The sequence below is a fragment of the Lingula anatina genome, chromosome 1, assembly GCF_051362555.1.
Source record: "Lingula anatina isolate TDL-2025a chromosome 1, LinAna3.0, whole genome shotgun sequence".
In the NCBI taxonomy this organism is placed as follows: Eukaryota; Metazoa; Brachiopoda; class Lingulata; order Lingulida; family Lingulidae; genus Lingula; species Lingula anatina.
Genome location: NC_141767.1, coordinates 29,087,629 through 29,103,443, shown reverse-complemented (window position 1 = coordinate 29,103,443; position 15,815 = coordinate 29,087,629). Strand labels below are relative to the sequence as shown.

The 15,815-nt window shown below is 35.0% G+C and overlaps 1 protein-coding gene across 7 annotated transcripts in view; it reads left to right on the top strand.

Annotated features, from left to right (window-relative positions):
- LOC106180403 (E3 ubiquitin-protein ligase rnf213-alpha-like) overlaps positions 1-15,815 on the top strand; it is an 82,282-nt gene that overhangs the window by 23,408 nt on the left and 43,059 nt on the right. For all 7 annotated transcript variants that reach the window (XR_015332251.1, XR_015332252.1, XM_087002930.1 and 4 more), the window contains exons 18-41: positions 303-456; positions 719-936; positions 1,147-1,290; positions 1,654-1,860; positions 3,404-4,061; positions 4,482-4,680; positions 4,880-5,001; positions 5,280-5,357; positions 5,696-5,802; positions 6,215-6,341; positions 6,537-6,726; positions 9,563-9,803; positions 10,035-10,184; positions 10,544-10,667; positions 11,034-11,199; positions 11,444-11,663; positions 11,912-11,982; positions 12,176-12,370; positions 12,820-12,945; positions 13,344-13,464; positions 13,886-14,130; positions 14,387-14,469; positions 14,702-14,835; positions 15,086-15,178. Coding sequence is in view for 5 of the 7 variants with exons in the window: in XM_087002930.1 (XP_086859056.1) it covers positions 303-456; positions 719-936; positions 1,147-1,290; positions 1,654-1,860; positions 3,404-4,061; positions 4,482-4,680; positions 4,880-5,001; positions 5,280-5,357; positions 5,696-5,802; positions 6,215-6,341; positions 6,537-6,726; positions 9,563-9,803; positions 10,035-10,184; positions 10,544-10,667; positions 11,034-11,199; positions 11,444-11,663; positions 11,912-11,982; positions 12,176-12,370; positions 12,820-12,945; positions 13,344-13,464; positions 13,886-14,130; positions 14,387-14,469; positions 14,702-14,835; positions 15,086-15,178 (4,173 nt within the window). In the remaining 2 variants the exon portion in view is untranslated. The remainder of the gene's footprint in view (positions 1-302; positions 457-718; positions 937-1,146; positions 1,291-1,653; positions 1,861-3,403; positions 4,062-4,481; positions 4,681-4,879; positions 5,002-5,279; positions 5,358-5,695; positions 5,803-6,214; positions 6,342-6,536; positions 6,727-9,562; positions 9,804-10,034; positions 10,185-10,543; positions 10,668-11,033; positions 11,200-11,443; positions 11,664-11,911; positions 11,983-12,175; positions 12,371-12,819; positions 12,946-13,343; positions 13,465-13,885; positions 14,131-14,386; positions 14,470-14,701; positions 14,836-15,085; positions 15,179-15,815) is intronic.

Genomic DNA, 15,815 nt, shown 5'->3' with positions numbered 1-15,815 from the left:
CACAAATTGCTTCCAAATTTGCATTCTTTTTCATATCAGCATTTTAATTATTCTGTTAAGTATCAGTTTGGTTGAAGATATGTTGTTGTTTTTTTAATTGATTGTGATTGCTCATTTCTTCTCATTTATCTGAATTTAATTTTACGTTATACAGTTAATCAGTTTACAGAATAAGTAAACTGAATCATTAGTTTCAATCTAGGGGACCCAAAAGATGCATCAAACTGATACAACTTTACTGATATCATTATATCTTTGGTCATTTCAATGATTAAAGTTTTTTTAATTTTACTTAAATATAGGGTGCAGGAAAAGAAAAGCAGTTGAGCTCTATCAATAGAGAAGTGGTGGATGCAGGAAAGGTTTTGATCCGTGTGGACAAGACAAAGTCTGACTGTATTAAAGAATTTGTTAAACGTAGTCCACTTGTTAACTGGCTAAGAGAAAACATCAAAGGTATTTGTTCCCTGTATTTAGAACCATTTCTTTAAGATATACTTATATATTACCCAATTTAAGAGACATTTAAATTTTAGATATAAATTGTAATAAGTTATATGTAAAGAAATCATTCAAATGCCAATTGGGGATTCATTTGTTAACAAAGATATTCATTGCTATAAAATTTATTTCAAAATTGTGCTAGCCCGAGTCTGGAATATGATTATGGATAAAACATATGTGCAAGGTTTCAAAAATTAAAAAAATCTGTTTTTAGGAACCAAAGAACTGAATGTATTGGTGGAGCTTGCCATGATTCAAGCAGGAGAGACAGACATGGAGGTTGAAAGGGTGTCCATTTTGCATGATGCAGCAATAGGTTTTGCACCTCTCATTTATGAAGTCCAGACAGATTGTGACTTTCATCAGTTTCTCCATCAGTGTGAGTTGGTGTGGAATGCCCTAGACAATGATAAGGATTTGCCTGTGAAGTTGGTAAGTGTTGTTTAATATAGGTTTTATAGGGTAGCTTCCTGAAAGTTTTTTCCTGAAATGTGCTGTTGATTTGGGTATTGCTAAAGGTTATACTACTTTAAAGGTTATACTACTTTTTTATTTTTATTACTTTTTTTTAACATAGCTTAATTCATCAACATGCACGCATACATTAAAGCAGGTGAAAACCTGAAAACAATATTTTTCCAGAGAGACACAATGAGACACCTGGACTGGGTAAAGATGATCAAGGATTCACATGGATCAGTAGAGGTCTCCTCACTGGCTCAGGCAGAGGCAATCAATTCCAGAGGCATTTATCAAGTTGGAAACTTAAGACCTGATCAGCCAAAGGTAGGCAAGTTTCTGACTATAATGACAGAATGTTTCAATTTATATAAAACTTTTATGTAAAACATGGGTGTGTTTTGTTGGGTGTATTCAAACATAATCATTTTATAAACAAGTATGAACTTCGATTTATCTTATACTTCTGAATTTGCACTTTGCCATTTCAAGCATATGACATTTGATACAAAAATATTGTTCATTTCATTTTATTTGTCCTTATTGTATGAGTATATTCATGAAGAGAGACAAGTACATATATGCATGTGCTACAAAAGTGTCTTGTGACATTATGTACAGTAATGGACATTTCTTTCAAATGGTATCAAATACATATTGTTATAAACATGATTTACTGATTTATTTTAGACCATGGAGACCACTATAAAATTAGTTGTTCCACCTGACCCAAAAGCTTATGGAAAGCGAAATGAAGAAGATGTGGACTCTCAAGATGACAGACCAGTAGAATACACTTTTGAGAAGCTTAATGACCTCCAAAGTAAATTGATGTTAGTAGCAGGAAAAGTTGGGAAAGTAGACCACAGCAAAGCTGAAGTGGACAAGTTTGTAGAGGTACATTGTACAATAATAAAATTGTTCAAGGTTTTTGTCCTTTCATCTGTATATATATAACAGGAACAACATGTATAAAGTGATATTTGAGTATACTAAGATTTGTAAAGCTGAGAAGTTTGAACTGAGATTTGTAACTTGGTTATGATGTCAATGAAGTGGCTGAATGCAAGCAGCAACTTATATATTCACTGATATATTAGTATAAGAGGTAATATGATGCAGTATGATTAAAGGGATAATAACTCTTCGTTTTGACCAAAAAATGAATTTTCCTGGAGTAAACAACAATTTTCCCATACTTACAATGGTTAATGAATCCATTTATATACCGAACAAAAATATAAACACACGAAAGAATATGTAGATTTATTTTCATATATGGAACTAGAGTATATAGCCAAAAATAACAGCATATTTTTCTCGACAAATAGACATCACTTTGAGAGCATTAGGGGAAGTTTAAATGCATAGTCCAAGAGTTAGGGCATCAAATATACCATGGGGGTCAACATCCTGAGTTCACAGACACCATTAAGTTTGTGCAGAGCAGTACACCAGCGGCGCATGGACATCACTAAGTTGTCAATAGAGGCCTAAGGGATATTATCCCATTCCTCCTGGAGTGCTTCTTGCAGTTGGCGAACATTTTCGAGAGCTGGAACGTGATGGCTGAAATTTCTGATCCAGAACATTCTACAGGTGTTTGTTGGGCGACATGGTGCATGAGGGTGGTTCCTAATGCTACCAGTGTCTCTGAAGCATGTTCCCAGACGGCTGACAGTGGAATGATGCACATTCAGGCATGCTGCAACTTCTGTTACTGACAAGCCAGCATTGAGCATGCTGATGGCATGCTCCTTCATGGTTTCAGACATCTGTGGCATGTTGACAAGTGGCAGAAATACACATTTTGGTGTGTCCTTTTATTGCCTAGACGGTAAAGAGTGTCCGAGTATTGGTCTTGCAGATTGACCTCTACTCCGTCATGCTCCATTAGTCTTATGGGTGTAAAAACTGAACCTTTGAGTATACTCACGGGGAGCGGCCAAGTGAAACCAGACCACTATAATTGATCAAAACAAATCCATCAGTTTACAAATAAACCATCAACCTGGGCATATTTCATGATTATCCATTTCAACTGACCATTTTAGTTTCGTGCGTTTATATTTTTGTTCAGTATACATTCAAAGATAGACCCTGGGTTTTTTTCTAAAAAGTTTGTTTTTTTGTTAAAATCTCTTAAGAGATTTTAACAGAGTATAGCCATCAATGGAGGTCATGTGGTCTAAAGACAAGCTCAGATATCAGAATAATAGCTATAACTGCTGTTTTTGTGGTACAACAGAATATATTTTACTTCTGTGAGTTGTTCACAATGTTTTTATTGTGAAATATAGATCTCATACGAAGAGTTATTATCCCTTTAAAATTAACTGGTTAACCTACTAAGTACATGTATGCTGCATTCCATGTTATTTTGTTTGCTTAATAGTTACTTGAATGACTGTTAAAATAGCAAACAAATTATTTGTTTTAGGTTTTTGATGCCATAGGCCGCCTTGCAAAGGCATACTTGAAAATCTGTGCTGCAGGAAGTGTCCTCTTTAATGACTGGACATCAAAGTTTTTCTGCGACCTCACAAAACCATGGAGCACCATAATTAGCTTTGGTTTAGCAGAACAAGAACTTCGAGGCAAACCTGACAGATTACAAGAGGAAGGCCTAAGCACACAAATTAGAGAGTTGTGTGAATTCATGGAGAATTGCTATGAAGACTGGCTTAAGTATATAGAAAAACAAAGGTGCAGTTACTATGAGTTGAATTTCTTCACCACAGAGCAGCTTGTGATCCTCAGACGAGAGATGGCAAAACTGGGATTAGAGGGTCAAAGACCATCAGATTTGATCTATCCTATGCTCCACAATGTGAAAGCAAACTCCACTAAGCAGGATCTATTGAAGGTGATGAAGACAGCTGTTCAGGATCTCCAAGAAATGGAGAAACAGAGAAACACAGAGGAGCAGAACGATGCTGAAATGACTGAAGAGCTGCTCTATGCAAGTGAAATGCCTGATGATGTTGAGGAAAAACAGAAAGTGGAGACTTTTCTTGAAGCTGTGAAAGAAGCAGGTTATCCAGAAAACCTTGCCCTCATGGCCCTTCAAAACTGTGGTCCTGAGGATGTTGTTGAAGGTATATTAAGTCTTTTTAAGACAAACCAGTATCACAAATGAATGTTCTGATTCATCTAGGAGAGTGATGTCACTATAAAGGAAAAAGTTGAACTGATACTGATTTAACAAAATAATAATGCAAGGATCTGACGTTGTGTTTGATACCACCAAACTTAAACAGGGAAACAAGTGTCAGTGATCACGTGGGCTGATCATGTTTTGTGCCTCTTAACTTCTGGGTTGGCTTATTCTGGCTTTCAGGACTTGTTTGGTCTCCAATGACAGATCCAATCATATATGGTACCATTCTCAATGTCAGCTTGTGTCATAATAACATCCAAGTCCAGTATTAAGAGGTTTTGTTTTTTATGGTAAAAGAAGTGCCAATACATTGCCAGTTTAACATTTGCTTTAAACGTTTAACCTAAATCTCTTTCAGGGTTATTGTGGTGTATGGACAACTGGGATGCTTTTCAGAGAGGACAGTTGCAAGCCACAACATGTACCCCTGCAGGTCAAGACCATCAAGTAGATATTGAAGAAGTTGACCTGACTTTTGCCAGACTCAGTGCTGGAATGTCTATGGGCACTTTGGCTGCAGAATTGCTTCAATCTACATTGGGGAAAAAACAAAAAAGGTAAAATTGACCATATTAGTTTCAATAGCCTGTAATTGTCAATTTCTGATTTTTGCTAGTAACTTTTTTATGCACTATCTAAATGATTGTTTTTAGAAGGATTTAAGGTGAATATGTATTATATTAGTTTACTAAGTAACTGGACTCATTGTTACTGTAAGTTTCAAGTTTTAATCTTCATTTAATTTTGATTTTTAAGCTCATTGAAAGACCAGTTAGAAGAGCTGTGGGGGAATTTCTTTGGGAAGGTTGCTACAAGTGTCTCTGATTACCTTAGCATAGAGCATCTAGGTCTGATGTTGACTCACCTTGCACGTCTAGGTATTAATAACTTGAGTTCCATTTAACTTTGATATTTGAGTAATATTACATACAGACACGGAAACATGCACTTCTTTTACACAGGCAATATCTCTTGATGAGGTGATAATTGCTAATTTTTTTTAGAATTCTTAAACCTTTGCCATCTGTCATGCCTTGATGTCAGTAAATCTATTTCTTTTTTTCCTAGTTAAATGTCTGTATGTGTACCAGCTTGGAGAACTGATTTTACAGTTTTACATGTATTTTCGTTTTTTGTATTAATGTGCTGATTCTAGAACCAGTGAAACTCGAAAGGACATTCCCTGAAACCTGTTTGCAGAAAGGAAGACCTAATCTGTTAGTGTGTCCACAAGGTAAGTCTTTGTTTATTCAGTCTGCTGCATTTGCTTTTTTATTGCTTTAAGTTTATTAACTTAAATACAATGTTTTTATAGATGGATAAGACTTTTGTCCTTTTCCTAATGTATTAACACATTCAATTAAAAATGTTGTAGATTGATTATAATTTTAAATATAAACTATAATATTGTGTTCATCTATGAGCATTCATCCAAGAGCAGGAGGAAAACAATTGTTTGGTCCTTTTGTGAAACTATTTCCTTGAAGGAAAATAGTAAATTTAATGATAAAAAGTGACTTTTAAATCAGAAATCATCTGTTCTATGTACTGAATTGCATTTTATTAATACAGCTGACATATTGAATGCTGTGTTGTCTGTGTACATGTTGGATCCTACCAAACCTTTGCCAGCTGAAGATGAAGTGCTGGTTTGTACAGCAAAAACCACAGTGGAAGAAGTAAGTTCAGAACCATGGGCACTGGAACAGTAATAGGTGCTAAGCAGATGCAGAGAACACTGGAAAAAGTTTTTCCTTGGATTTTGATTTTTAACTACTGCAGCCATTTGCCCACCCCTAACCCCCAAATGTGAACCATTTAAGTTGTTGAAATTGTGCCCATGTACCATGCATTTTACTCCTCTCCAAGGCTATCATATTTTATTGCTACCTATTATCCAGGAGACTTAACAAATTCAGATTGCATCTTGCAGTCAAAAGATTTGTTTCAAATGTAATGCCGCTCACTGGTTAAGTATACTTGAATACAGGAATTAACATGTATCACTAATGAATGATATAGCAAAGGGAAGGGACTTACACTTTAATTGGATCCAAAATAAAAATTTGATTGTTTTGTTTTCTTTTTCAGGTGTTGTTACTTTTGAATAGGGCTGTGCAAGATGACTCTGGGAAAATCTACTGCTTGGTCAATGCTGACATGTTGGACTATGAAGTTACTGAAAAAGCAGAAGAAAAACTGGTCAAGAGAACAACAGGCAAGAATGTCAGGGCACAAAGCTATATAGTTGCCACTTCAAAAATCTCAAAATGGCATGCGGTTTGTAAGATATACAAAACATTATCAGTGTCTCTTGTATGTAGAAAAAAGTGGAGGACATTAGTCATTTTTTCTTATTTTTTATTTTCCAGAATCAAAACCATAACAATTTTCCATTTCTCTAATTTTACAGACTATCAACTGGTTGTTTTATGTAGCAGTGAAAGAGAAGACAAGGCACGTCTGGTGTCAGCCTTGGACAGGTACCGCGTACAATCTCCACTGATTTACCCTGTGAGAGAGATACAGAACTATTTGAAACAACAGTTCCAACGGGTGCCTGAGGGTCCTTTAAAACCAGTTTCCTCTTTGGACATTGAAAAGTGAGTGAATTGAGAAAAATGTAAACTTCTTTCTATACAGATTAACATTTAGGATAAACCAGATGAAAAGGGTTTAGTGGGTTTAATTGTTAGATTATTGTACCACCAGCGTTAGCGCTGGCGGTACACATGGTTTCGGTCCCGTCCGGATCGTTCCGCCGGCTCCGCCGGACGGCTACCGTTACCGCTTCTCCTCCTAGACGGTAAGGGCCCCCGTACCCATCTCATGGATTTAGGTCACCTATAATCTCAACTCGTTCCACGTAAAATTTGGGCTTTGTCGGTATTGGGGTCTGGGTGTGGCACTCATTGCAATGCACCCTTGTCTAAAAATGGCAAAATTAAATGCTAATTATCTACCCTACGGAAGGAGTTATGGGAAAAATTTCTATAGACGGCTTTCCAAAAGTCATATGTGTAGATTTCAAATATACCCTTGGATTTGACCTTTGACCTCTACTTCAAGGTCAAATGGGCCAAAATTTTCAAAAAAATGAAATTTTTTACGAAAAAAATTTTTTTTGCCCTGTTATTCAGACACCACACAGACTTAACCAATAATATTATTGGAAAGTGTTACCCTTCAGGTCATCTTTCATCTCCATGAATTTGGGGTCAATCGGTGCATTTTCACGGGAGTAGCGGCCATAAGATACCGAAACTGAAAACTGTCTTTAATTCGGGAACCGTTAATGCTAGAGACCCATTCTTTTTTGCATTTTGTAGAGCATGTAAAGCCCAACACTGGAGGTGGTCTCGGTTTTTTTGTATTCCATACGGTTTTCGAGTTACGCTGTATCAAAAAGTACATATTGGTGGTAAAAGCAAAATGTGCAGTACGGTAATGGATAATAAATTTTGAACTCTGGAAAAATAAAACATAAGGCTTGGCAAAGCAGACAACTTGTGTTCAAAAATGACATTATTTCATCAAATTTGAACTTCTGAAACTTCAGAGCACCTCCTATTTCAAGAATTTTGACCAAAATGACATTTTCTTTATTTTAATTAATTTTTTCTGTACGAAATTTAAGGCACATTATGGTAACTCCAAAATTATAACATCTAGTCCCTTATATCTCCAAAACTGGCAGAGATAGGTCCATAGTTACTATTGAAGTTGAATAGGAAGTCATATACTGGCAATCTTACTATGACCTTGAAATTGACCTTTGACCTACTTTTCACCATGAACTGAACTTTGCAAATTTTTCTTCCCTTTTATCTCCAAAACTGGCAGAGATAGGTCTATAGTTACTATTGAACTTGAATAGGAAGTCATATACTGGCAATCTAAATGTGACATTAAAATTGACCTTTGACCTACTTTTCACCATGAACTGAATTTTGCAAATTTTGCTTTCCTTTTATCTCCAAAACTGGCTGAGATAGGTCCGTAGTTACTATTGAACTTGAATAGGAAGTCATATACTGGCAATCTAAATGTGACCTTAAAATTGACCTTTGACCTACTTTTCACCATAAACTGAACTTTGCAAATTTTTCTTCCCTTTTATTTCCAAAACTGGCAGAGATAGGTCTGTAGTTACTATTGAAGTTGAATAGGAAGTCATATACTGGCAATCTTACTATGACCTTGAAATTGACCTTTGACCTACTTTTCACCATGAACTGAACTTTGCAAATTTTTCTTCCCTTTTATCTCCAAAACTGGCAGAGATAGGTCTATAGTTACTATTGAACTTGAATAGGAAGTCATATACTGGCAATCTAAATGTGACATTAAAATTGACCTTTGACCTACTTTTCACCATGAACTGAATTTTGCAAATTTTGCTTTCCTTTTATCTCCAAAACTGGCTGAGATAGGTCCGTAGTTACTATTGAACTTGAATAGGAAGTCATATACTGGCAATCTAAATGTGACCTTAAAATTGACCTTTGACCTACTTTTCACCATAAACTGAACTTTGCAAATTTTTCTTCCCTTTTATTTCCAAAACTGGCAGAGATAGGTCTGTAGTTACTATTGAAGTTGAATAGGAAGTCATATACTGGCAATCTAAATGTGACCTTAAAATTGACCTTTGACCTACTTTACACCATGAACTGAACTTTGCAAATTTTGCTTTCCTTTTATCTCCAAAACTGGCTGAGATAGGTCCGTAGTTACTATTGAACTTGAATAGGAAGTCATATACTGGCAATCTAAATGTGACCTTAAAATTGACCTTTGACCTACTTTTCACCATAAACTGAACTTTGCAAATTTTGCTTCCCTTTTATCTCCAAAACTGGCAGAGATAGGTCCATAGTTACTATTGAACTTGAATAGGAAGTCATATACTGGCAATCTAAATGTGACATTGAAATTGACCTTTGACCTACTTTTCACCATGAACTGAACTTTGCAAACTTTTCTTCCCTTTTATCTCCAAAACTGGCTGAGATAGGTCCATAGTTACTATTGAACTTGAAAAGGAAGTCATATACTGGCAATCTAAATGTGACCTTAAAATTGACCTTTGACCTACTTTACACCATGAACTGAATTTTGCAAATTTTGCTTTCCTTTTATCTCCAAAACTGGCTGAGATAGGTCCGTAGTTACTATTGAACTTGAATAGGAAGTCATATACTGGCAATCTAATTTCACTTGTATGTTTTGTGCTTTGCAGGTATAGCACATGTCAAAAGCACTGTATGTGAGATACTGCCATTGGTAGGAGTTTAGAAATAATTTGTTTTTTCATGTCTTCAAAATGTATACCTTTTTTCTTTTGTTAAGACCTTTAGGTGTTCTTTTATCATATTATCTATTTATGATTTTTATTTAATTTATTTATTTATTTTTCAATTTTTTTGTGAATGGTAGATGTTGTGTACGTGTAGTAATGTCGACGAGGGCTGGAGCTGGAAAGACCTTAGTGGCCAGGAGATTAGCTAAACAAGTCAAGACATTGAATCCATCTATGCAAAGAATGGAAGTGAGCATTACAATACCACTGCAAGAAAAGACTGTGAATTACTCAGCTGTGTTGTCAACTTTACTGAATTATACCCCAACCCCAGGCCAGACAATCCCCAGACTTTTTCACCTTGACATTGCACATGAAGTAAGTCCTATGTTTGATTAATTGATATTTTATTTTGAAAATAAAATAGCATATTATGCAGGTTTTCTTATTCTGATAATACACACAGTGCATAATAATAATAATATATTGCCTTTTGATATCCCTGTGATACATATATCTGTATTCACAAAGTATTTTGATGAAAGTCTGGTTTAATTTTCCATTTATTATTTTTTTTCCTCTAAAATTTTTCCATGATATGTCTGACAGGTACAAGAAGGTGTAGACAACCTACTTTTCAACCTGTTAGTTCTGGGAGCTCTGGTGGATGAAAAGGGGTACATATGGAGAAAATCCCCTTGGGACTTGTACGTCATTGAAACATTGCCACTCATGATGAAACAAGAGGTTCATCATCAGGTGAGGCGCTTGTTTTTCACAGTTCTTTAAAAGTATTTTGTTTCTTTATTTACGTGGACATGCATTCTGGAATTAGTGTGACCTGTTCACGTATTTTCAAGGTGAAAAGGGGCAGGTAGAAGACAGTACTTAATTATCTGATCATAATCTCCAGTTCCTTTGTTACATGCAGCTGTTGTTTAGTACATATAGTAAGACTTCACAACTGCAGTTAAGACCAACAAAGACTTGTTAGATATAAAGTTTAAGAATAAGAGCTACTACATTACTGCTGCATATTGATGTTAAGACAGTTTAATGGCATTTACTTGCAAAGAAAAATTTCCCTCAGGCCTAGCTTTCTTTTGTTTGTGCTCCAGAGAGGACATGTGCAGCCTTCAGTTCAGTTTGTTCACCACATCTTGACACTCTTGCCCAGTGTCAAGTGTAGATCACCCAAGGAAAGTTTGTACATTCTCATCAATGATAGGAGGAAACCACACGGTACTGACCATTTGTATTGAAATAAGTTTTATAGCAAATGTCTCATTTGCAGTCTCATTTGTGTTTAATGCATTGGTTGTAAATTGTTGATCAACAGGTGTAAAATTGATTTTTCTGGTGAATCAAAGGCTTAAAAGTCAACAATTAATTTTTTTTTATTTCAGATAATCATGAAGTTGTTGCATGATTCACATTAGTCATAATAAGTCAACAATTGATTTTTATGTTTAGATAATCATGTGGTTGTTGCATGATTCGTATTAGTAATTAAAATAATAATAAGTCTTATTTTGCCTAGTCAGTGTGTTGGTCAATAATTCTGGATTTAAGTTTTGTCAAAGTGTCTGCTTTTGTAAATAATTTCAGACTGTTCTGCACATGATAAATTGATGGATGATACAGAGTTCCGCAGTGTCATATTCCAAAGACCATTCCAGTATCTACACAGAATGATGCAGGGGCAAGGTCTGGGAGGTGTTAATCCTCGCACACCAGAGAAAACTCATGCTGAGTGCCTTCAGGTGCTCCTGAGGTACCAACATACATTTGAATTTTCACAAGCGAATTTTTGTAACAAAGTCATATACTTGATGGAAGTTCTTTTAAAGGATGACAGATGGATTTTTTGTGAGCCGTTTTTAAAAGTGGTGTTTCCTTGATTTGTTGATGAAAGTGTTTGAATTGACTAGCCATCCTAGATGTCATATTTCATGCTGTATTTTTAAATTAATTTGTTGTTTTTGTTTCTTTTATTATTATATTTTTATTTTTTACAGATACTGTGGAATTGAGGACCCATCCTGGGCTGAATTACGGCATTTTGTATGGTTTTTGAATACCCAACTCCAAGATTGTGAAAATTCAAATTTCTGTAGTGCAGCTGCATCAGGAGACCTCCCAGGATTTCTTCAGTTTGTAGTTAGATTTATGATACAGATGTCAAGGGACTTTGCTACAAGGTCATTGGATATATCAGAACAGACACCAGGACATCAGGTACTTCTCAAGGGAAAGCCAAAAACAACAAATTTAAGTAAAAACATTTCTCTGGCTGTTGACGCCCATGTTGGATTTTTTAAATTATATAAAACAACTCCAAACAGTAAAAGAAACCATAATTAACAGACCTCTGATGCACAGATGAGCTGTAATAGTGGCATAGTCCAACATTATAGATCTAACGGTTATAAAAAACTGCCTGAGATTGCTATAATATTGAAGTGATGTGTATTTGCTAAATGTAGATGTGGTTAGCAGAGGAAGAAGAAGAAGATGTGTTGGCTCGTTTCCAGCTGAAGCGGAGATGGGAACTCAGGTTTGGGATTGTTTTCTGAAGCAGAAATTGTACTCTTCAAAAACTTTTTTCTCTGCATAATAAGTACATGTAACAAAGTCAAACATTATGCTCAGTGATGTTATATTATCGAAATTTGTGATGAGTTCTTATGACAAGTAGTTGTCCAGTGAAAAACCATACATGTTAAGCAAGAGCTATATGTATCTTTCAGTTCTCATCCATACACCTTTTTCAATGCTGATGGTCACTCCATGACATTCATGGGGTTCAATATCAATCAAAATGGAGACATTGTTGACAATCAGACAAACCAAATCATCGAACGAGGAGTCATGCCAGCTCAGTTGAAAGATGCTCTCATGGCAAATAGAGTGCCCCTGAATGAAAACTTTGACAATTTGCCCAGGTATGTTTTAAGTCAACTGCAGTGTTATTTGTGTAAAAGAAAATGTATTTTAATGTCCTGTAAAGTTAAGGCTTATGAAAAGGAACAATCCTTTTTTTATTTCTCAGGGCTGCATATTTATTAGTTGAAACAGAATTTGAATTTGTTAAGGATATTGTCACCCTTCCCCCAAAATTCCTTATTTACTGCATTACACACAATCTTTTGGGTAATAAATAAATCTTCAGTGTTCGGTGACTACATTCATTAACATTTAGACATATGTCATTTTACAGGTGATGTCATAATTACAATTTTGGGGTAAAAAAACAAAAATCTGTTTCTTAGATTTCTCTTTTGCCGCATTAATGCATTATTGAATAGTTAGATGTGGGGAAAAAACTCATTTTTGGTATTTGTATGATAAAGGATTACAGCATCCTTAAATTTTTTACCAATTAAATGAATAGGCTGCAGAAGATAATAAAGTTATGCAGTGTGATGGGCCTCCAGGAAAACATCCATGATCCAGATACTACTTATGAACTGACAACAGACAATGTAAAAAAGATGCTGGCCATTCACATGAGATTCAGGTATAAGTCCTTGAAATTCTATTAATTTTGCAAACCTAATAATTGGATGAAAAATATTGCCCCCAGAAGTTATTTTTTGTAAATCAAGTTTCATAGAGACTCAATAATTAGATCTGCTGTGTTATCTAGATTATAAGTGAAAGAGGTTGAAAACATGTCCTTTATTGTGATATGCAAAGAGAAGTTAGACTTGTATTATGTTAGAAGATTGCAATTTTTTCCATTTTTTAGTTTCAGTACATTTTTACAATAACTCTAACCCAACAAGCATTCTATAACAGGTAGTAAAACTACAAAATGTTTTATTTCATTTGCGATTGTACATGTGATCATAGTAATTTTCTTCTTTATGAATGAGAATTTTTTTAATTTAAAGACTGTCCAATATTTCATTCCAGATGTGGTATCCCAGTTGTGATAATGGGGGAGACTGGGTGCGGGAAGACCAGGTTGATCAAATTTTTATGCGATCTACAGAAACCCGTGGGCACAGATATACAGAACATGATCTTGATGAAGGTAAGAAGACTTTCTCTGATTTCCTTCATGCCTAAGTGTCATTTATCTTGATCCTCTTTGGTTAATAAAAAATAAATAAATAATAGGTATGATATGTATCTTTTATAAGTAAATTTTGGTACAGTTGTATCACCTTATAGTTATATATAGCAAATTGTAAAGTCTTGTTACAGTTCTTTCATTTGGAAGCTTTTTTGGTGAACAGTAATAATTTTCAACTCCCCTTTCAGTAGAATCTGCTTGCTTTTGTCCAGTGTGATTAAATGTCCAGCATTTTCAGTTCATGGGTTTTTTATGCTTTTTAGTTGATTTTAATAAGAATTTTTACTGTCAAATTATTAAATTGCTTATTTGTTTTGTTGTGGAATTAGAAGCCATTTATTGCTTATGAAGACATTTTCATAATATGTTTTAACAAAAGGTGCATGGAGGGACCACTCACACAGACATAGCAAAGAAAGTCACACAAGCTATGAAGATAGCGCAAGAAAACAATAGATGCTCCTCATACCCTATCCACACAGTTCTGTTTTTTGATGAAGCTAACACCACTGAGGCTATAGGGTTGATCAAAGAAGTGATGTGTGATGGAACCCTGAGTGGTAAACAACTTCCACTGAATAAAAATGGCCTGAAGATCATTGCTGCTTGCAATCCTTATAGAAGGTATGCTTGTAGAAAAGTATCAGATTTGCTATTTCTGGTGCCACCATATTTAGAATCTAAAACTGCATTTTTGATCATTTGAGAAACAATGTAAAATCAGAATTGATTAACCCTGACACAATTTTTAACTTTAAAGATATTTTGATTACCTACTGCTTATTAAAGAACAAATAATTTATCAGTACTTTAATGAGTAATAATATACTTATATATTCATTATGATTCATAATAAGTTTATATTTTGAACTCATTACAGGCATTCAACAGACATGATCAGAAGATTAGAACAGTCTGGGCTAGGTTATCACATAGAAGCAGAAAACACCAAAGACAAACTAGGTAAGTATTAACAGTTATTAATTTGAAAATTAAAATGAAGAGATTCCATTTTAGTCCAATTAAATATAGTGATTTTGGAGTAATAAAGTTTATTATTTACAGTAATTGGGGTGCATGTTATTTAAAAGACATACATTTATGGAGTGTTCTTGTGACAGTAATTATACCATGACACTGTGTACACCCTTAAGTATGCCTTTGCTATAATTCAGTTGCTGTGCTCTTTCTTCAGGCCATGTGCCCATGAGACAACTTGTCTACAGAGTTCAAGCATTGCCACAAAGTATGCTGCCATTGGTTTGGGACTTTGGGCAGCTTAGTGCTGAGGTAGAAGAATTGTACATCAGACAGATTGTACAAAGATATGTAAGTCAATTCTTTATTTGTTTTCTTCTTAAGTCAATTCTTCTTTTGTTTTCTTCTTATTTGTCTTCATTATTTACTCTAAAAAGGATCACTGTCGCATAAGGGTGTTGCCATTATTTACAACCAAAGCAAAATGTGATCAACAAATAGTCAAAGAAATATTCTGTTCAGTGACTATTGGATCTGTGATACGATTCAATTTATGCAATTTTTACGTATTTTCATCTTCTCATTTGGACCTGTATTGCAGCTGAACAGTAACCCACTACCCAATCTTCCTGGGCTGCAAAGGACAATCAGCGCAGTTTTGGCCGCCTCACAGAAGTTCATGAGAGAGCAGGAGGTTTGCATGACTTAATATTATTTTTAACATTAGAGAGTTTTGGCAAGGCCTTCCGTATGACGTGTAACGTATAGTCAATACGTAATACGTTTTACGTACGCGAGAAAGCTAGCAGTGGTTTTGGCAGGTCTCACTCCTTATGCGGTTTTTTAATATTATTTTTATTTATATTATATATAAATATTATAATATTTGGATTCTTTTTAGATACATGAATAATTAAGATGTTGAATGGAATGTGTTATTTACGTCAATTGATGCCGCAGATCCTGTTGTTTATGAAAAAAAATCAACTTAAATTGAATTTGATGCTACTACGGACGACTGATTGACTGGCTGTTTTTCCAGCTGTTTTCACAGAGTATTTCTACCGACAGCGTCTAAAAGTGATTCAGTGGAATCTTAACACCCTATATATTCCTCTGCAGTATGTTAAACTTGAAAGAAATAAGCGTAAATCTATTAAATTTGATACGTTTCTTACCTACGTGTAATCACCGATTCATACGTAGTGCCGTATGACTTATGACTTGTCCTTGAGAAAAACTACGCACAAAGTGATGACATCGCACGTTATACGTCGTACGGAAGGCCTTGCCAAAACTCTCAATTAATGAAATTGCTGTACATACTTCAA